This window comes from Eretmochelys imbricata, chromosome 14 (assembly GCF_965152235.1).
Source record: "Eretmochelys imbricata isolate rEreImb1 chromosome 14, rEreImb1.hap1, whole genome shotgun sequence".
Taxonomy (NCBI): domain Eukaryota; kingdom Metazoa; phylum Chordata; order Testudines; family Cheloniidae; genus Eretmochelys; species Eretmochelys imbricata.
The window spans coordinates 48,027,766-48,049,473 of record NC_135585.1 but is presented as its reverse complement, the minus strand read 5'-3'; the positions used below and the strand labels follow the sequence as shown (position 1 = coordinate 48,049,473).

Here is a 21,708-nt window from a genome sequence, read left to right as displayed (position 1 = left end):
ATGCTCAAATAAATTGGTTAGTCTCTAAGATTCTTTATTATTGCATTAAGTAAAAGATACCTTAGCCCATGAAAGCAACAGGCACTGCAAGTCAGTGTCGTAAGCACAGATTCCTACTAACATTGGAACCGCTGCACTTCACTCTCGTGCAGGGCACCAAACATTACTGGTGGCTTTCAGCCTCAAATTGCTTCTTCAAGGCATCCCTAATCCTTGCGGCCCCGCGCTGGGCCCCTCTATTAGCCCTGCTCTTTGGCTGTTCAAATTCAGCCTCCAGGTGTTGAACCTCCGAGTTCCATGCCTAAGTGAATCTTTCACCCTTCCCTTCACAAATATTATGGAGGGTACAGCACGCGGACATAACCGCGGGGATGCTGTCATCGACCAGGTCCAGCTTCCCATACAGGCAGCACCAGCAGTCCTTTAAACCGCCAAAAGCACACTCCAGAGTCATTCTGCACCAACTCAGCCTGTTGTTGAACCGCTCCTTGCTGCTTTCAAGGCTCCCTGTGTAGGGTTTCACGAGCCACGGCATTAAAGGAAAAGCGGGGTCTCCAAGGATCACAATGGGCATTTCGACTTCCCCCCAGTGTTGAGGCCAGATCGTTGTAGAAACAGCAGGTCACAGGGGCAGCATTCAAACTGGCATTCCTCAGCAGTTCAGGCTCCATTCCCGCGGACTGAAAGGGAAGACAGAGCGTGCAGTACAAGAAATGTTGAAAGATGGCACCAAATGTGGACGGAAGCACAGGGATTGCTGGGATGTGAACCGATGCATCATGGAGCATTGGGACAGGACCCAGAATGCCCCGCACCGCATGCCCCCTTCCCACAAGCCACAGCCCCAGAATGGGAAGAGGTGCTCTGTGGGATAGCTGCCCATAATGCACCGCTCCCAATGCCACTGCAAGTGCCGCAAATATGGCTACGCCCAGTGCACTTGGAGCTGACCGTGTGAACACACTGCAGCGCTTTCCCTGCCGCGCTCTCCGAAGGCTGGTTTAACTCCCAGCGCTCTACATCTGCCAGTGTAGCCATGCCCTTCGAGTCTTCTCTAACAGAAACAGCTCCAGTCCTGCTGAGGTGGAAGGGTCTGTCCCTGCAGACTCAAGCAATCTGGTGTCCCAAGTGATCTGAATCCGGGAATGAGATTGAAGAGAGTGTTCTTCCTGCTTTTCTGTGAACTAGAGTAAAGGGAATGGCCAAAACAAACTAACAAACAAAGGCAGAGACAGCTGCTTCTGGCACCTGGAACCCGCCCGGCTCTGGACGCGGCTGGCTTGTGCGCTGCAAGGGGGCTGCTGAACTTAGTTACCCTGAGGGGTGCAGGAAAGGGTCCTGCCAGGGTGGAAGAAATAAAGCAGCCCGCCCTAGAAACCTTCGTCAGAGGATTGCAGGGAACTGCCCTGGGTCTGCGTATCTTGGCCCCCCTGAATGCTGGAGGCTGCTGGCTTGGCAGGGCCCTTCCAGCTCAGCAGGGCGGTGGCTGTTTCTTTAAGAGAAAATTTAATCTCGTCACGTGACCGCCTGGGTGACTTGACTTTCGCTTTCAATTTCGGGCAGCGCTGCCAGAGGGAAGCCCCGGGCTCTGCTCGGAGCCCAGAGATTTCTTCCCCGAAGGGCGAGGAAAAGCTGGGGAAACTGCAGCGATTTGGTAGCCAGGGACTCAGCCCTGCAATGGGATCAACTGAAAGAGTCACCGACAGTGGAAATCATCGCAACAAACCCCACGGAGTCTGATCCCACCCTGGAGATTGTACAATTTCTCCAGAAGGACCAATCAGGCAGGTTAATTTTGCTTCAAAATGATTGCTTGTATCCCCTCATGTGGACTGCTCGTTGCCTGGCCAGAGTGTTACTAACACAAAGATTAAATAACCCTGTGTAATTTGATTTACACGTTATGGAAACACTACAGTACAAGTAGGTTCACAATGATTGACACTCCGATGCCTTTCAGACTCTTGTCCTAGCGGCGTAACTCGGGATTTGCGCGGCAGGTTGGGTTCGACATTTGTTTCTTTTGCGGGTACGTTTCATTCAAGAACCCTGGGCCCGACCTTGTTCTCAGTGACGTCCCAGGGAGATTTGTAACAAGTAACTTCCTGTACTGAGAATACCGGACGAGCTTCACTGTGCCACACTCCCGGCTGTTCTGTCCTTCTGCCTCTTAACGTGCCAGTTTCTACCTCTGCCTGTGGGGCTGAATCCTGTTGTTTCTGATCATTTTCCTTTTTTCCCTTGAAAGTATTTCCACAATCAATCAAGACAGAAACTTGCATCCTGTTCTTCTGAAGTGAGGGGGAATTAAGCATGTGCCTAAAGCAGACCATGAGCTCAAGTGTGCTGCTGAATAAGGGCTTCATGACATAATTTAGAAAGAGGCATATTTACACAGCGGTTGACAGATCATCTCCTACTGTGTGAACGGTATGGAGGGGAGATTTCCTGAGGAAATCTATAGGACTAAAGGTAGTAAAAAAATAATTTTAAAACACATTTACAACAATAATTCACTTTTGTTTTGTTTAATATTTTATAGACTTTTTCATTTTTAATCAAATATTATTGAAACAGATTTTTTTTTTCAATCATTGTTACTCTTCTTTTAGCAAGAATAGGGGAGGGGTCAATAAATTGTTTTGATCAATTTGATTAGAATTTCTTTTTTGAATCAACTTGAACTATATATTCTCATTTAGCATCATTTCACTGAAAAATTAGAAACATTCCAATCATAGGAAAATTCATTTTTAATGTTTTTTTTAAATTCATTTTCTAATGAAAACATCATTTTGTTTAAACATTTTTTAACTGTGGCCACTGGGAGCTGCAGGCGGCCGTGCAAATGTAAACAAACTGGCAGCCCACCAGTGGATTAGCCTGACAGGCCACGTGTGGCCCGCAGGTTGCCCACCACTGGTCTAACCTGTTGTGACGTTATTGACATGAACTGGGACCGTATAGATCATTGTTACAACCAAGGTCCTGTAGTGGCACCAAATCTTGTATAAAGGGATCAAATAAAGTGTCTAAAACAAGGTTATGGTTTGCTGGTTAGGATTATGCTATCATTTTTGTCTTAAATCATTGCAACTATGTTACATTCAATACACTGTTTGTTTTCTCTCTTTTCTCTTGTCATCTGGATAAGTAACAGTGAGATGAAAGTTCTCTCAATCTGCCACAGCTCCAGAGCCAGAACCCTTCTACCCGATTTTATCATTTTCTTCATTACGTTTTATGTTCACAAGCTGGAATCAGGTAGGAATGTCCATGGCTTCTGCTGCTTCTTAGAGTATTGATTTATTTGTTTTGATTGATAAAATTTCTCTGTTTCACTAGTTTATTCCAAAGTGAACAAAAATTAGCACAAATCCCCAAGTGTATCAACACCAAGAAAATATAAATAACAATTGTTATGAGCTGGGTGAAACTTTGTTATGGGTTGAGTTAAAATCTTAGTCAAACTGACGTGTGAATGCACCCTTTCACTTAAGACAGTTGTAAGAGGCAATAAAAGGGACCACACCTAAAACAAGGCTTAATAGAGTCTGCCCAGAGACTAGCACCAATGATGTGAAGGGTGAAAGGACATGGGCAAGGAGGAATCCTCTGGGTATTTTGACCAAATGTGGGTGTGAGAGCACGAACACACAGAACTGAGAACAGACAAGGAGAGAGAGGTGGAGACAAGCAAGCAAGGAAGCCAAGCAGGAGCCTGTGAGCACAGTGCGACCCTAGGAAAAGCTCGAGAGAGAGAACTTCTGGGTCTGTTGGTTAGGGAAGGTTGGGAGCGTAAGCTACGAAACTGTTCCATGTGTTCTTGGTTCCTCCTGCACTTGGAAAAGCAGGACTTGGTACATTCCTTTTCAATAAACAAGATTGCATCAAAGAGAATACCAGGCTATGCCAATTTGTTGAGGCATGTCTACACTACGAAATTACATCGACCTAACGTACATCGGCATACTTGTGCATGTCTACGCTTTGCTCCTTGTATCGGCGGTGAGCATCCTCACCAGGAGTGCTTGTATCGACTGGACTGTCAGTGTAGGGCATTGTAAGAAGGCTCCTGAGAGCTGGAAACAGTCAATGTAGGCAATGCAGTGTCCACACTGACACTGCGTTGACACAACTACATCAACCTTGACTCTATGCCGCTTGGGGAGGTGGAGTTATTAAGTCAGTCTAGCGGGGTAGTTATGTCAGAAGGCACAAAATATAAGTGTAGCACTTCCATAGTTAGGCTAACGTAAGCTGCCCTGAATTGGCCCAACTCTGTAGTGTAGATCTGGCGTACATCCCACAGGAACATCCCTGAGGCTCCAAAATTTGACTAGCTGATGAGGTTGAAATGAGGTAACATTAAAATGTCTCCCCCTGACTTCAGGATTAATAACTCTTCAGCCACTGTCATGCTTCTGGAGTGACTCACGGCCATGAGTGCCTTCCTCAGGGCAGACTGTCAAACAAGGCAGATGCCCCAAGCTGGCGGTGTGGTCTGTAATTAGATTTCACCAAGCCAGTAATAAATGTAAACTCCTGGGTCACTATACCAGTCTTACCATGGAGTCACAGTCAGTCCCCTCAGACTCTCCAGCCTATCTTGTCACCCAGACAAACTGGACTTAGTGATAAAAGGTCACTTACACCATAAATCATGCACTGTTTGCTTCCAGTCCCAAGAGACCAGTCACTTACCCCAGATGAATTGGTACCCTAGATCTTACACCAAAGACAATGCCTGAAGGCAATCCTGTAATAAGCTATCAAAAGGCTTATTAGCTAAGAAAAAGAAATTATTTACAGGTTAAAAGAAGTGAACGTATACACAAATGAGTTACCCTCTTAATCCTAAGAGTGACAGCGTTATAAAGATCTGCCCATTCAAAGTGTCTTTCAGGGTGGACCCAGGAGATAACCCCTGGGGATCTTCATGTCAGCTACATTGTTTGCCTCTTCCAGCTTTCCAAGCGATGGGACAAGGCCTCCTGCACATACTTCTCCTTGGGTGGATGAAGAAAGAACAGGAGTACTTGTGGCACCTTAAAGACTAACAAATTTATTAGACCATAAATAATTTGTGGGCTACAGCTCACTTCATCGGATGCATAGAATGGAACATATTGTAAGAAGATTTTTATATATGTGTGTGTGTATATATATATATATATATACACACACACACACACACACAGAGAAGGTGGAAGTTGCCATATAAACTGTAAGAGGCTAATTAATTAAGAGGGCCTATTATCAGCAGGAGAAAAAAAAAATTTGTAGTGATAATCAAGGTGGCCCATTTAGACAGTTGACAAGAAGGTGTGAGGATACTTAAAATTAAAAACAGAGAGAGGAGGGAAAGTATTAGCTCAAACACCCCAGCTGAGTTCACAGAGCTCAAGTGCAAAGTACGCCCTGTGAGCAGCAAGTCAAGCAAGTGGTTGGCTGTAGGAAACCTTCTCCTCTTCCTCTCCATGGATGCCAGTTGAACGGTCTCTGAATGAAGCGGGGGTTCTGGGGCAAGGCTAGTAAGATCACGTAACTGAAGATTGCATTGTACACACAAGCGGAGAGAAATAAAGCAGCAACATTAAATCTGTCAGTTCCTAGCATATTCAGTGCTTTATTTGCCAACCTAAGGCTTTAACTCAGTAAAGCATTTAAGTATCTCCATAAAATTAAACATGTGTTTTCGCTCCCTTCCTGAAGAAAAATTATTTCCTGAATGGTACCCTAATAATGTTCTTTAAATTAGTTTAAATATTTTTAGAACAGTCAAAAAACTTTAAAACAATCTCCAACAGAAAGCAGTGATTTGAAATGTTTGCTAATCCTATGCAAGTTAAATCTGTCAGGAGCCGCTTGTAAGGGTAATGGCAAAACATATTTCAGCTTCCATTTAAACCAGTGGTTCTTAACTTTTACTGCAGCCTGCAGCCTGCACCCCTTTGGTTCTCAAAATATGTTCTCGCACCCCTTATCAAAAATCGTTGAAGTAGGTCAGTTCTTTAAACCTAGATATGTCATAACTATAGAATGAAAGAGAGATAATTATATTTATTTTAATTTTGCAGTAAACTTAAGAATACATGAAAAATTACACACTTTTTATTTTAAAGTTTACCGGCTCAGTGACTCTTCTGCTGTTGCTTTTGTTCAATGATGTTCAAGAAACGAGGAACGTTTTTTGAAGTAGCCACACGCATGTCATCACTCACATTTAGGTGGTTTCTGGCCTTTGTTTTGATGTGTAAGAGTGATGAAAATCCTCTCTCTCTCTCTCACACACACACACACACACACACGTATGTAGTCACAAATGGCACAAGGATCTCCAGCGCTGTCTTCGCCAGTTGTGGAAATGGTGCTAGTTTAGCACACCAGAAATTCTCAAGCTTCATTGTCTCAAACTCTATTCGGATTCGACCATTGGCTCGTAATTCAATGAGATCATCTTTCATGAAATCACTAGCGTTGATGGAATCCAGGTTAAAGAGAAATGGATCCAGTATCCATTTCTTTGCCACATCAAGATCTCCCGTGGAAAAATATCCTTAGAAAGAGTCACCCAGCTGTTGCAAATGCTTTGTCACTTCAGTTGCGATGGTCATTCCTTCATTTTCCGAAACAACTGTTTCTTCAAGAAAAGGAAAGTTAGTGAAATTTCTTCTCAACAGGCTTTATCCAAACTGGAAGTTTCTGAATAAAAGCAGACAACTTCTCTCTGGTCATTACCGTGTTCATCCCAGTTCCTTGCATAGATGTGTTGAGTTCATTTAGGTGTGTGAATACATCTGCCATGTATACTAGGCAAAGGATAAACTCTCTATTTTCAAAGTCATCAACTAAATTTCTGCTTTGATTAAAAGAGACTTATTTCTTCGCACATTTCAAAAATACGAGTAAGCATTCTGCCACGGGAAAGCCACCTCACTTCTGTATGGAAAAGGACAGTGTGCTCGGCCCCAATTTCTTCGCAAAAAGCATGGAAGAGGCGATGATTTAGAGCACGTCCTCTGATGAAGTTTACTGCGCCCACCGCAGTAGACAAAGTATCCTTCAATTCTGTAGGCAAAGTCTTTGCGGCAAGGGCACGAGAGTGCAACATACAATGTGTGATCATGATACGAGGTACTTCTTTCTTTACGTAGGCAACAAATCCTGAATTTTTTCCTAGCATGGCAGAGGCACCATCGGTGCAAATTGATGCACACATGTCAAACATTATCTTATGCTTCAAAAAGAAGTCTTTGACGAGACTGAACACATCGATTCCTTTCGTAGTTAATTGCAATGGTTCACAGTACAAGAATTCATCTAAGATCTTTCTCCTTCACGTACTGCTCAAACACCAACAGCTGACTGCAGCCATCAATGTCAGTTGACTCATCAAGCTGAATACCCACTTTAAGAGGACTGGCTTTGATATCTTCTAGAACTTGCTGCAAGATATCCTGGCTCATCACATGAATTCTAGAATGGATCACGTCATTTGACAAGGGCACCTGCTGAAGCTTCTTTTGTGCATCTCGTCCCAATACTATTTTTGTCATTCCCGATGCACAACGTTTCACTAATTCCTCAGCTACTGTAGAGGGCTTCTTTTCCTTGGCACGCAAATATGCAACTTGATAGGATGCTTGTAACAAGGGCTTCTCAAGTGACACAAACCCAAACGTCCTCAAGGTTCCACTACGATCAAATCGTGCCTTTGTAGACTTCGGGGTGTCAGTGTCATGTCCAGCAGCTTCACCACCATGCTGTTTGTTGAAATGTTCAGACAGCTCGATGGTTTGAGATTGGCATTTGAAAATAACGAGCCGCACAGTACACATTGCGGTCGTTGATTTCCATCCTTCTCTGTTGTACAAATGAACCCGTAACGAACATAGTCGTCATTCCGTTTGCGTTTCTTCAACATGGCAAGAGTTACTGAAATGAAAAAATATATCAATGGAGATGGGGGGCCTATACACTTTTAAATGCATATTAAATATATGTAAAGTAGTTTTATGTTATTACTCACCACAAATAGTACAGTGGGCACACAAAAATCCACAAGTACGACCCAGAGATGTTGGAGTTTTGCTGTGAAAGTAAACTGTAACCGGCGCACTAACAGCGGCTAACTGAATTCAAACAAAGCCATGGAGCTGCCACATCATCATCTGTGCATGTGTCAAGAAACACCCCCCAACGTGGCGGTACACTGTATTTTGTAGCGAGATAATTTCACTACCATTAGCTTAAAAACTTGAAAATAGATTTTCTGTTTGTATATTACAGTAATCGTTAATAAATACGTAGGTGATGAAACAAAGTAGTTGTACTTACGTGCCTGTGCCTAATTTGTGTTTTCGATGATTTACCTTCTAAAAAAATCTGGCATGTCTCGCACCCCCAGAAAGGGCATCTTGCACCCCCAGGGGGTGTGTGCACCCCAGGTTAAGAACCACTGATTTAAACTAATAAATTATGGATATACAAATTATAGTTATCCAAATGCATTGTTGTAAAATTCATATATAAATTCAGGACACATCCTATTCAATGACAGAGCACTGCAATAGATGCACAGAATATTTAATATATTTATTTGATCTTTTCTGTGCCCTGGTGCATTTTACAGCCCGGTTCACAGTGATTGGACCTGATCACCCTGTCACTGCCATCATGGGTGAGGACATTATTTTACCCTGTCACCTGTCCCCCAAGATGAGCGCTGAGAACATGGAAGTGAGATGGTTCCGATCTGAGTTCACTTCATTTGTGCACCTGTATCAGCATGGGAAGGATGAGTATGGGCAGCAGATGCCAGAATATCATGGAAGGACAGAGCTTTTGAAAGCTGGCATTGTGGATGGGAACGTTGCCTTGGGAATTGTCAATATCAGACTTTCTGATGAAGGACAGTACCGCTGTTTTGTTCAAGATGGTGTCTTTCATGAAGAAGCTGTATTGGAATTGAAGGTAGCAGGTTAGTAACATGTGTCTGTCTCTTTTTAGATGGCTCTTAGACCCAGACCCAAAAAAGCACTTGGGCACCTAACTCCCCACTTCAGTCGAAAATTTAGGTGCCCCTGAGATCCTCAAAGTAATCATTAAATTAAGTAGTCATTAGGCGCGAGAGAGAGACTCTCTGTAGTCCAGTGGTTAGGGTACCCACCTGGTAGGTGGGAGACCCAAGGGCTAGTCCTCCTGCTCTAATTAATCTTTGATTATTTATCCAATCTGGACAAACCATTGGAAGAGGGGATCTGGACTGGGGTTTTCCCATCTCCCATGGCTGTACCCCAGCCACTGGACTACAGTCTCTTTTTCTCTCTCTGGCCCAATGACTATTTAAATATTTATAAATAGTAGAAAAGTCATTGGGCCAGAGAGAGAGGCAAGATTTTTCTATGCCATTATCCTTAAATTTATCTGTTCATACTAAAACATTTTCAATTAAACAGTTCATGTTGTTGGATTGAGATTCACTTACTCAGCAGGTGGGTCTAACAAATCTTTAAGGCAAAACACTCAGCAAGTAGCAATCAATTATTCACAGGCTGGAAGCTCATTGGGATGATCCCGTCAGTCACCTCCAACAATGGACAATACAGCTTCAACCTCCCTTTATTAAGCAAGCTTATTTATAACTTGGTTATATTATATGTATGTATCAGTGTGATAAATGGGGTGGGGGGGGCGGTAGCTCCCTTTTATGGACACCCAGCCAGCCAATAGCTATAAAATCCCTTTTAGTAGCTGTTCTCTAATTGCTCTACCTGTAAAGGGTTAAAAAGTCTCATTGCTATGCGTAGGTAAAAGGAAGTGAATGGGCACCTGGACAAAAGAGCCAATGGGAAGGCTAGAACTTTTTAATATGGAGAAGAGAGTCCCCTTTTGTCTATCTGTCGTTGCTCTCCCAGGGAGAGGCGGACAGGGCAGCAGCTATGCTGTAAGAAGCTTGGGCCAGGTATGAAAATCAGTATCATACCTAGAAACTACTCATTTGAAACCCCAGATACGTAAGTAGAGCAGGAAATGTCTAGGAAGACGTGATTAGGTTTATCCCTTTTATTTCTTTATGGCTTGTGGATTCCCCTGTGCTAACCCCAGGTGCTTTTGTTTTGCTTGTAACCTTTAAGCTGGACCTCAAGAAAGCTATTCTTGGTGCTTAATCCTTGTAGTTGCTCTTTTAAAATCTAGCAATAGCCTGAGTTCCCAGATGTGTTTTCTCTTTTTTTAAAATAAAATTTACCTTTTTTAAGAACAGGATTGGATTTTTGTGTCTTAAGAGGTTTGTGCACTTTTTTAAATTAGCTGGTGGCAACAGCTGATCTTTTATTTTTTTCTTTCTCAGCTCTTCCCGGGGGCAGGTGTGTATGTGTGAGAAAGGGCTTAAGGGTACCCTACAGGAAGGAATTCCCAAGTGCGCCTTCCTGGGCTCTCAAAGGGGTTCTGCACTTGGGTGGTGGCAGCATCTACCAATCCAAGGTCAGAGAAATGTTGTAATCTTTGAAATAGTACAAGCCTGGAGTGGCAAGTATTAATTTTTAGAGTCATTGCGGGCCCCCACCCTCTGCACTCGAAGTGGCAGAGTGGGGAATTAGCCTTGACAATTAGTCTCCCATTTCCATGTTCTCTCCTCCTCTGTCAGTACAGGTTTAGTGTTACTTCAAACCAATCTTTTCTTGCTTTGTTACTTTTATCTTTTTTTTCTCCTCACAAACATGATCACTACACATATGCAGTTCTGCTTATGCTGTTAAACGTTATCAGAACAAACTCTGAAAATCCACAACAGGCTTCTGGCAGGCCTAAAGATGAGTTTGCTCCCAAAATATGCCACTCTTTTTGCTGCAGGTATCAGCTGATCTGCAATTGGTCTCGGCTGGGACAGTAGTGAAGAGAGCACATTTCCTCACCTCAATTGCATTAAAATAATTAAAAAAAAATCTTTGTTCAGTGACGGTTCCATTGGCATCAAGACACACTGCCCCCGCTCCAGTACCTGTGGTTATCAAATGTGCTCTAGCTGAATCCCAGCGTATGGACTTAAACACACAAGAATTGCCCTCCTGGGTCAGACCAAAGGTCCATCTAGCCCAGTGTCCTGTCTTCTGACAGTGGCCAGTGCCAGGGGCCCCCAGAGAGAATGAACAGAACAGGCAATCATCAAGTGATCCATCCCCTGTCGCCCATTCTCAGCTTCTGGCAAACAGAATGAATTAATGGAAGCCCTATGGCCTGTGTTAGGTAGAATGTCAGACCAGATGATCACAGTGGTCCTGTCTGGCATTACAATCTATGACTCTCTGAAAGCAAAACTTTTAAAGTTCTCTGATTGGCCTTCTCTGATTGGCCGCCCACCTGCGCAGCCTCTCTGGCCTGCTGAAGCCCCATCTAGCATAGGAGTGGGGCAGCCACCCCACTACAGTCCCTCTCTGTCTTTCTTATCTGCGCTGCATCAATAACAGAAGTGAACAGCAGTGCAATAAGCAGGAGGATTTCTGTAGGCTGAGGTACTTTGGCCAGGCTATTCAGTATCTACTCAGAGCATCCACATTAGTGAATGCTTTCCCAGGTTTATACTCAAACTCATAGTCATAAGCTGATAAGCGAGTCCATCTCTGGATTCTGGCAGATGCCATTGGGGTACAGGTTTGCTCTCACCATACAGACCTTTCAGAGGTTAATGGTCTGAGTGTATAAAAAAATGCCTGGCATATAGGTAAGAGTGGAACTTCTTTACCCCACAAACCGCAGCTAGCCCTTCTCATTTTAGTTGGGAATAGTATTTTTTTTTCTGCTGAAGCCTGTGACCTTGGTGCATAACTGATGGGACGCTCAGATTCAGCTGGCATTTGGTGGGCTAATACCGCACCCACCTCGTATGGTGACGTGTCACCAGACAATACTAGTCCTTTCTGACTATCATAATGAACTAAATCCTAACTATACATATAAAATGATGGGGTCTAAATTACCTGTTACCACTCAAGAAAGAGAGCTTGGAGTCATGGTGGATATTTCTCTGAAAATATCCACTCGATGTGCAGCAGCAGTCAAAAAACCTAAGAGAATGTTGGGAATCATTAGGAAAGGGAAAGATAATAAGGCAGAAAATATATTGCCTGTATATAAATCCCTGGTACGCCCACATCTTGAATACTGCATGCAGATGTGGTTGCCCCATCTCAAAAAAGACACATTGGACTTGGAAAAGATTCAGAAAAGGGCAACCAAAATGATTAGGGGTATGGAACGGCTTCTGTATGAGGAGAGATTAAATAAGACTGGGACTTTTCAGCTTGGAAAAGAGACGACTAAGGGGAGATATGATAGAGGTCTATATAATCATGACAGGTGTGGAGAAAGTAAATAAGGGAGAGTTATTTACTCCTTCTCATAACACAAGAACTAGGGGTCACCAAATGAAATTAATAGGCAGCAGTTTAAAACAAACAAAAGGAAATATTTCTTCACACAACACACAGTCAACCCATGGAATTCTTTGCCAGAGGATGTTGTAAAGGCCAAGACTATAACAGGGTTCAGAAAAGAAGTAGATGAGTTCATGGAGGATCGGTCCATCAATGGCTATTAGCCTGGATGGGCAGGGATGTAAAACCATGCTCTGAAGTGTTCCTAGCCTCTGTTTGCCAGAATCTGGGAATGGGTGACAGGGGATTTATCACTTGATGATCACCTATTCTGTGCATTCTCTCTGAAGCACCTGGCACTGGCCACTGTTGGAAGACAGCTTACTGAGCTAAATGGACTATTGGTCTGATCCAGTATGGCCAGTCTTATGACTTTAGTAATTTCCTTGCTTTGCAAAAGCTATTTTTTGACCCCACTGGAATTTCTTCCATTCTATAACAGTTTGTGTAATGGAGCCAATATAGATGTCAAGTTGGGAAAAAAATTACCATAATAATTTAAAAGGCCTCGAAAGGATTTTTTTTATAGGTTTTTGCTCCACAAACACTCAATAAAATGGCGTGTTTCTTGTTATCATCATCTGTATCATTTGTGATGAAGTACGGAGAGAGTCTGTCTCTGAGTACTGAATCCAGTCCTCCTGGAATACATTATGCTCTTTCATTTTTTCCACATGCAGCCATTTTTTCTTTACAATTAAAAAAAAGAGGTTTTCACTTACTCACGCAATGTGTAGAACTTGGTGCTTGTTGTTTTCATTTTATCCTCATCGCCTTTGTAGGGCTGGAAGGGGTCTTGAGAAGTCCTCAAGTCCAGCCCCCTTGTGCTGACACACGACCAAGTAACTCTAGACTGTCCCTGACAGGGGTTTGTCCAGCCTGGTCTAAAAAACCCCTCCAATGACGGAGATTCAACAGTCGACCTTGGAAGTCTGTTCTGGAGTTTAACTATCCTTCCAGTTAGAAAGCTTTTCCTAATATCGAACCTCAATCTCCCTTGCTGCAGATTAAGCCCATTCCTTCTCCTGCCTTCAGTGGACATGGAGACCCAAAAGAGATTAGAACTAAAAAAGGGGATCTTTTATTCTGGTACATGTTCACAGTGACAACTAACCGAGCTGCCATCTTGAGAAACTCCTTCACGTACGCCACAACTCCCCGGAGCACCATTAAGGCGTCTCAGAGCAAATAGCTACCTCACATTGGCCACCCAGAGGTCATAAGCATAACAAATATGCCTCCAACATTATAAAATCAGAACTCAAGGGGAAAATCTCTTGAATTCCTTGCTCCCTTCACATCACCGACAACACTGCTGATAAGACGCTCCAACATTCTGTAAGGCTTTCACTTCCACCTCGGAGACCCCAGTACTGCAGCACAGTTAAGCAAAGGTTTAACAAGTGCTCAAGTCCCGTTGAAGACATGTTTCCATGAATATCAGCCATAAAGAAAGTGTATTCAATCGTTTTGTTGAAAATGTAAACTTTTATATGCTGGGCTGTATATTTATCTGATTTAACATGGATTCATTTTAGCTTCAGGCTCTGCACCTCGCATCTCTGTTGAGGGTCACCAGGATGGAGGGATCCAAGTGGTGTGTCAGTCGGCCGGATGGTACCCAGAGCCCGAGGCGCTGTGGAGAAATCTCAAAGGGCAGCCTTTATCTTCATCAACTGAAACCAAATCTGAAGAGCAACATGGTCTCTTTGAAATAAAAAATTCTATCGTTATAACAGAAAATTCAAACAAGAATTTGTCCTGTGCCATAAGGAACACCCACCTGAACCGAGAAAAAGAATCAATAACATTTTATATATCAGGTCAGTGACCACCAAAACCCCACGCTGTAATATCCAACAGGAAGAAATCAGATGGTTAAATAATACACAAGTTAAAATATTCCCTCACAAAAAGCTACGTTAAGATAAAGTTTAGGTGGAGAGCACACTTTAGGGTAAAATGCATTCCAGGGATATTGTAGTTCTCCCCAAAACAAGCATTTTAAACCCAGTAGATTCAGGGTTAAGGTTAAATGTAAAAGAAATCCAAACATGTTACTGAATGGAAGTGCCCTGCAGTAACACTATATATGTATGTTATTGTGATTCAAACAGGATGATTAGTGTTTGTAGTCCCATATTACATGAAATGGATATTTAAAGTCACATTAGATTTTCATTCTCATCCAGTCACCACAGGGCAGTGGTAAGATATATTGGGGGCCCTACTGATTGGTTGGACTTTGTGCTTCCTAGTGGATTGATGGATCAAGGACTAGGCTTCTTGCCCCAGTGAATATGCAGAGGGAGAAGTGATATGCTGTGATCTCTTCAACACAGAGGAGATTTGTTGAGTCTCTGCTCATGGCAGGTCAGAAGCAAGGCAGGGCCATGAAAGTCTGGAGCCCCGGGAACAATCATTTGAGTGTGTCACTCACTAAAAGGTCCACGTTTTAATATGAAGTTTGATTTCTCACCCTTTAGCAAACTTCACAGGGAAAGGGGTTGCCATAACAACAAAACCCTGTGGGCGTGATCCAAAGCCCGTTAAAGACATCAATAGGATTTGGATCAGTTCCTATGCCCCCATTTAGTGGATCAGTTCCTCTGCCAGGAATTCCTGTGCTGAAGTGAAGAGTATTTGGATATTTATCTGCTCTCCCTTAATTATTGATTTCCACTCGTAAAGCCTCAGATTTTCTTTTACTCTGAAATTCCCCGGTGTTACAAAAGTTTAAATTTTACTTACGTGTAAGTTTTCTGTTGGGAAATTTGATGAGTAATTATGATTTCTCTTCCTACATGTTTTAACTTAGTAGTAATTTCATAAAAAGAAGGAATCACTTTTCCCTGAATTGGCTCCTGGGTTGGGTGATGGGGTCAGAAGCCCCGGTTAGTCAACAAAATTAAGAACGTGTGTAAGGGAAGCAGAATTAAAATCTAAACAAGCCCACTACTAATTATATAGATAATTATTCACACACATACCCATGTGTGCACACACGCTGATTTTTCTTTTTTTAAGGATCAGAACAATGTGTTGTTCCCTAACCCCATTCTCAGAAATAGTGGAACCATTTTGGCTGAAACTTTTCAAAAAGAAAAGTTCAGCCTGAGGCAGACACCCAGCATGGAAATTTTCTCCCCAAATGGTAAAGTTCGGCAAAGTAATGAGCAAAGGAAAAGAAGACCCTATAATGGGAAGTGTGTTTAACAACAAGTGATGTGACTAGCTCCACCTAGAGAGAGAGAGAGAGAGAGGAGGGGATGAGGTGTAGGGTGGTATTTAGTATTTAATACATCATTCAGTACTACCAAAAGAGTGTGACCAGAACCTCTTTTTAAAATTGGTTTCTGCCAGTTTTTATATTGCAGGGAGCAAATTTTTCCACACGTATTTGACGCAAATCCTGATGTGATGCATTTTCCTACAATAAAAGTGTACTTTTGGTTATTACTGTTTTCAAACTAATGGTGGGCTTTGTGTTTCAGATTCTTTTTTCCCAAGAGCATCTCCCTGGATGGTGGGTTGGAGTGTGACTTTGGTGATTTTGTTGGTGTTCGTCGGCCTTACTCTTTTTCTGTTCAAATTAAAAGGTAAAGCTCCAACGGGGAAAATGCTGTGTAATCAGAATGAGATTTCTCCTTAGAACAGCCAGTTTAGACTTTTCTACATGAGAAAGTTACACCAGCTTAAGATGTGAATTTAAATGGATTTTTTTTAAGCCAGAGCAAGCTCCTATGTGGACACATATGAATTTAAGAAGACCTTACTTCAGTTTAGTTTAAAACTGTTCCTATTCATCTTAAGATAAGCCTAAAACTAAGTTTGCACTAGTTTAACTAGATTTTCCGTGGGGCCTGAGGTAGTTAGGTTCCCAACTCCCATTGGAATTCATAGAATCATAGAATCATAGAATATCAGGGTTGGAAGGGACCCCTGAAGGTCATCTAGTCCAACCCCCTGCTCGAAGCAGGACCAATTCCCAGTTAAATCATCCCAGCCAGGGCTTTGTCAAGCCTGACCTTAAAAACTTCCAAGGAAGGAGATTCCACCACCTCCCTAGGCAACGCATTCCAGTGTTTCACCACCCTCTTAGTGAAAAAATTTTTCCTAATATCTAATCTAAACCTCCCCCACTGCAACTTGAGGCCATTACTCCTCGTTCTGTCATCTGCTACCATTGAGAACAGTCTAGAGCCATCCTCTTTGGAACCCCCTTTCAGGTAGTTGAAAGCAGCTATCAAATCCCCCCTCATTCTTCTCTTCTGCAGGCTAAACAATCCCAGCTCCCTCAGCCTCTCCTCATAAGTCATGTGTTCCAGACCCCTAATCATTTTTGTTGCCCTTCGCTGGACTCTCTCCAATTTATCCACATCCTTCTTGTAGTGTGGGGCCCAAAACTGGACACAGTACTCCAGATGAGGCCTCACCAATGTCGAATAGAGGGGGACGATCACGTCCCTCGATCTGCTCGCTATGCCCCTACGTATACATCCCAAAATGCCATTGGCCTTCTTGGCAACAAGGGCACACTGCTGACTCATATCCAGCTTCTCGTCCACTGTCACCCCTAGGTCCTTTTCCGCAGAACTGCTGCCTAGCCATTCGGTCCCTAGTCTGTAGCGGTGCATTGGATTCTTCCGTCCTAAGTGCAGGACCCTGCACTTATCCTTATTGAACCTCATCAGATTTCTTTTGGCCCAATCCTCCAATTTGTCTAGGTCCTTCTGTATCCTATCCCTCCCCTCCAGCGTATCTACCACTCCTCCCAGTTTAGTATCGTCCGCAAATTTGCTGAGAGTGCAATCCACACCATCCTCCAGATCATTTATGAAGATATTGAACAAAACCAGCCCCAGGACCGACCCCTGGGGCACTCCACTTGACACCGGCTGCCAACTAGACATGGAGCCATTGATCACTACCCGTTGAGCCCGACAATCTAGCCAGCTTTCTACCCACCCTATAGTGCATTCATCCAGCCCATACTTCCTTAACTTGCTGACAAGAATACTGTGGGAGACCGTGTCAAAAGCTTTGCTAAAGTCAAGAAACAATACATCCACTGCTTTCCCTTCATCCACAGAACCAGTAATCTCATGATAAAAGGCGATTAGATTAGTCAGGCATGACCTTCCCTTGGTGAATCCATGCTGGCTCTTCCTGATCTCTTTCCTCTCATGCAAGTACTTTAAGATTGATTCTTTGAGGACCTGCTCCATGATTTTTCCAGGGACTGAGGTGAGGCTGACTGGCCTGTAGTTCCCAGGATCCTCCTTCTTCCCTTTTTTAAAGATTGGCACTACATTAGCCTTTTTCCAGTCATCCGGGACTTCCCCGGTTCGCCACGAATTTTCAAAGATAATGGCCAATGGCTCTGCAATCACAGCCGCCAATTCCTTCAGCACTCTCGGATGCAACTCGTCCGGCCCCAATATGCTTCAATATGCTTCAATATGCTTTGGCTCTTAACTCCCCTCGGCTCCTATGAAAATCCCTGCCTTATGGGGTTTTTGATTGCCTGTGTGCTGTTTGTGACCATCTGTGTTCTAGGACAGGTCTATGTATGTAAATAATCAAATTACACTAAGAAGGTACCCAGACCCTGTGTCACTGATTTCTCTTCCACTGGGAACCCAACATGCAAGTCCCTGGAGAGCTGCAACAGCTTGGTGGAGGGGCAACATTATTATTACTTGAGGACGCATAATGAAAAGATCCTTTGAAATCTGGAGTCACTGAAAATGTCTCTTAATAATTGTACTTATGTTTTCTTTTTTTAGGGAAACATCTCAACACTATCAGTAAGTTCAGTTTTTCTCCTGGCAGAACCAATGTTATGTTATGAAAGATTTTTCAATGACTGTGACAATGTCAACTTGAAAATCATAAGCGACACAACCAATACTAATTGCATAACTTGTTATGTCGGTAACGGGTAGGAAGCCAGGACTGTACATGTGTCTTGAGTGTGGCATTTTTTTTTGTTTATTATTTAGGTAAACTTCAAACAGAGCTAGGTAAGGGTGTTTTTTTTAATTATTATTCGTGTCTGTCACTGATACAGCCTTTTCTATGATAACGAATCCTATTGATACTGCATTTGTCTGGCTTAATTCTCATCCCCATCTATGTGTTTGCTTCCAGAGTGGAGGAGATCCCTGGGTGATGCAGGTAATTAAAAATCATATTTAGTCAATGAGGGATCCTGCTCCCTTTCGCTGTGCAAATAAACAAGGAGAAAACTATAATATTTCCCAGGTGGAAGAAGGGAGGGTGCTGAGGTTCAAAGGAGGGAGAGGAATGGACCATCCTCACATGTCCTGCTTACACATTGCTCCCATAACTCTGGAAACGTCCCTGCTCCAAGTGACTGAGTGCTTACTAAAAAGAAAAGGAGTACTTGTGGCACCTTAGAGATGAACAAATTTATTAGAGCATAAGCTTTTGTTAGCTACAGCTCACTTCATCGGATGCATCGGAGCTCTAGCTCACAAAAGCTTATGCTCTAATAAATTTGTTAGTCTCTAAGGTGCCACAAGTCCTCCTTTTCTTTTTACGGATACAGACTAACACGGCTGCTACTCTGAAACCTGAGGACTTACTGTTTCTTAGGATCCCCGCCCTAGTGTCAGGTAGAGGAACAAGAGCCCTGACCAGACACACGAGTTCAAACCAAGGAGTCCCTGTGATCAGTGTTCATCTTGTGCTTCTTTTCTCCATTCATAGTGATCTCCCCTTTCTGTTCTCTCCATCAGATCCCAACTTTCTGCTGTTTTTAACCATCTCATCCACGTTCTCCATTCATTCATTTATATCAGCCCCTCCACCCCAACTCTCTTCTCTTATAGAAGCTCCTTGCTCATAAATAAAAATCTCTCTGTTAGAAATAAAATCTAGAATGATAATTCTCTTTGTCTGGCCCTGATGACTAGTTACAGAGTTTTTATTAGGGAATCTATGGAATCATGTCACTATCGACAGATCTCCGACCTGTGGCAGGATGGAGCAGGCGTCAGGCTGGTGTCAACAAGAGACGTCCAAGCTCCAGGACTTTACATACAAGGGAGGGAGGGTACATCAGAGAAAAGATAGTTGTGACCATGTGAATGATGTGAGGGGAAATCTCCTAGGGCTTCCCTGTGATTCCAGGGTCTCTGATCCCCACTCTGGGGATAGATGGGTGCACGAGGGGAAAGATTCTGTCTCAGGACTGGGTCAGTAAATCTTTATGCTCTATCACTGACCTGTCTCTGACTGGGGAGTGAAACTCAGGAGTGAATGCTGAGATCTCAGAGCTGCTCCCCATTCAGAGCTGGGTAAATCCTGGAGGAACGAGATTTCCTGGTTCACACTCCAGCGGGGACAGATTCTGTCACTGATATGATGAGACACTCCCCCAGGGCGGAGCTGTGCCCCTAACGCTCTGATTCTCTCTCCCCCTAGCAAATGTGACGCTGGATCCAGACACGGCTCATCCACAACTTGTCCTGTCTAAGGATCGGAAAAGTGTGAGATGGGCAGACACATGGCAGGATGTGCCCCACCACAAGAATCCTGAGAGATTTGACATTGAGCGCTGTGTGCTGGGCTGTGAGGGGTTTATCTCAGGGAGACATTACTGGGAGGTAGAGGTGGGGGTGGGGCTACTCTGGGCTGTGGGGGTGGCCAGAGAGTCTGTGAGGAGGAAGGGAGGGATCAGCCTTAGCCCTGAGGAGGGGATCTGGGCTGTGGATCAGAGGCAGGGCCAGTACCAGGCTCTCACCTCCCCTGTGACCCCCCTAGACCTGAGCCGGGCCCCCAGCAGGATCCGGGTTTGTCTGGACTGTGAACAGGGGCAGGTGACATTTATCAATGCTGGAGATGAGGCCCCGATCTTCACTTTCCCGCCGGGCTCCGTCCCTGGGGAGAGAATCCGCCCTTGGCTCTGGCTGGGGATGGAAAGCCAGCTCAAACTGTGTCCCTGAGAGACGGGAGGGTATATCCCACTGGGGACCCTGAAATCAGCCTGTCTAGCCTCACACACCCAAGTATCTATGATTTTGGCATCATCCTGTCCACCCAGTCCTATGGCCTCTTAATTCTATGTCCCCTGGAACCTCCTCCCCCCTCCTTCCCCGCAGCACAGAGATTTATAGAACATCACTGAAGGTGAGACTGTCACTCATTAATTTCATATTGTTACTTCCTTGACTTTGTTGCCATTTCAGTGTCATTAAAAAAACTGTTCCCGAAACCTGTGGGTCTGTTTTCCATGGGTGTGGGTATTGAAGCTGTTTCTCAGCTCCTTTTCACTCTGATGGGGATTCATGGTAAATAAAGCATGAAAAACAATTCTGATTTGTCCCTTTTTAGTTTTCCAGCTGCAATTGTTGGGGGTAGAATTGTGGGATTTGCTTCCCTACTTGGTTGTGTCCCCCCAGCACCAGCAGGCATTATACCAGCATGTCCCCATGATGAGAGCTGGGGTTTTGCTGGGCTATGTTGCTATCCAGCCTGTGCTCTGTCTTGTGCTGTCTATAGCCATGTCAATCAGGAATTCCTCATCTGGGCTCTGTTGAGAGGGGGCTGAACACATGGTGCTGACTCTCCTCTTTGTTTCCAGAGGTGTTGAATTTATTCAGAGGTGGCTAAAGAGAGATGAACTTTGCTGTTCACATTTCTTCTGCCCATCAGCAGTTGCTGTGGTGTCCAGGGCAGTGTTCATGGGATGGGACCTGCTCCGAGAGACAGTCTCTGGGGGTTTGTTTACACTAGGGCGCAGGTTTCTCTCTCTCATTGTACAATCGGTGTGTAGACAAGGAAAGTGGTGGTTTCACCTCAGGATAACTGGTCAAGAAGAATTCTGTGGGTTGGGGGATGTTTGGAAGGGTTATCGGTCACCTTGATTAGCTACACTGAGGTGAAAGCATCACTTGCCTCACCTCCGCTAGGACCGTATAATGAGATCACTGACTCATGTTTGCTATTGCGTTGAAAAAAATACCCTTTCTCCTAGCGTGGACATGAACTAAAAGATGGGATCTAAAGGGAGACACCCCACTCTCGGCCAGGGCTGTGACTTTGTTTTCTGTGAGCTTCTAATTTCAATGACTAGGGGTAGCATCCATGAAGGGACTTAGATGTTGCAACTCTGGGCGTCACTGCACGTCATCTTTAGGTGCCTAGAACATCACAAGAACAACACTATGACCCACAAAGCCTGACTTAGGCACCTAGTCTCCCTATACGATGAATGGAGACAGACAGATACCTTACAATGCCA

At 43.9% G+C, this 21,708-nt stretch overlaps 1 protein-coding gene across 9 annotated transcripts; it reads left to right on the top strand.

Moving 5' to 3' along the window:
* The first annotated feature begins 1,548 nt into the window (after positions 1-1,548).
* Positions 1,549-20,777, top strand: LOC144274306 (butyrophilin subfamily 1 member A1-like). Of its 9 annotated transcripts, none has more exons than XM_077833039.1 (9): positions 1,549-1,784; positions 3,161-3,264; positions 8,636-8,983; positions 13,976-14,260; positions 15,932-16,036; positions 18,227-18,247; positions 18,443-18,463; positions 18,591-18,617; positions 19,890-20,777. In XM_077833039.1, exons 2-9 carry the CDS (start codon positions 3,165-3,167, stop codon positions 20,408-20,410), a joined length of 1,428 nt encoding a protein of 475 aa, XP_077689165.1. In that variant the 5' UTR covers positions 1,549-1,784; positions 3,161-3,164; the 3' UTR covers positions 20,411-20,777. The 9 variants fall into 9 exon arrangements, with proteins under 9 accessions (XP_077689165.1, XP_077689161.1, XP_077689163.1 ...); XM_077833035.1 differs by having other exon boundaries at positions 3,155-3,264; XM_077833037.1 differs by having other exon boundaries at positions 1,549-1,788.
* Positions 20,778-21,708: the final 931 nt, after the last annotated feature.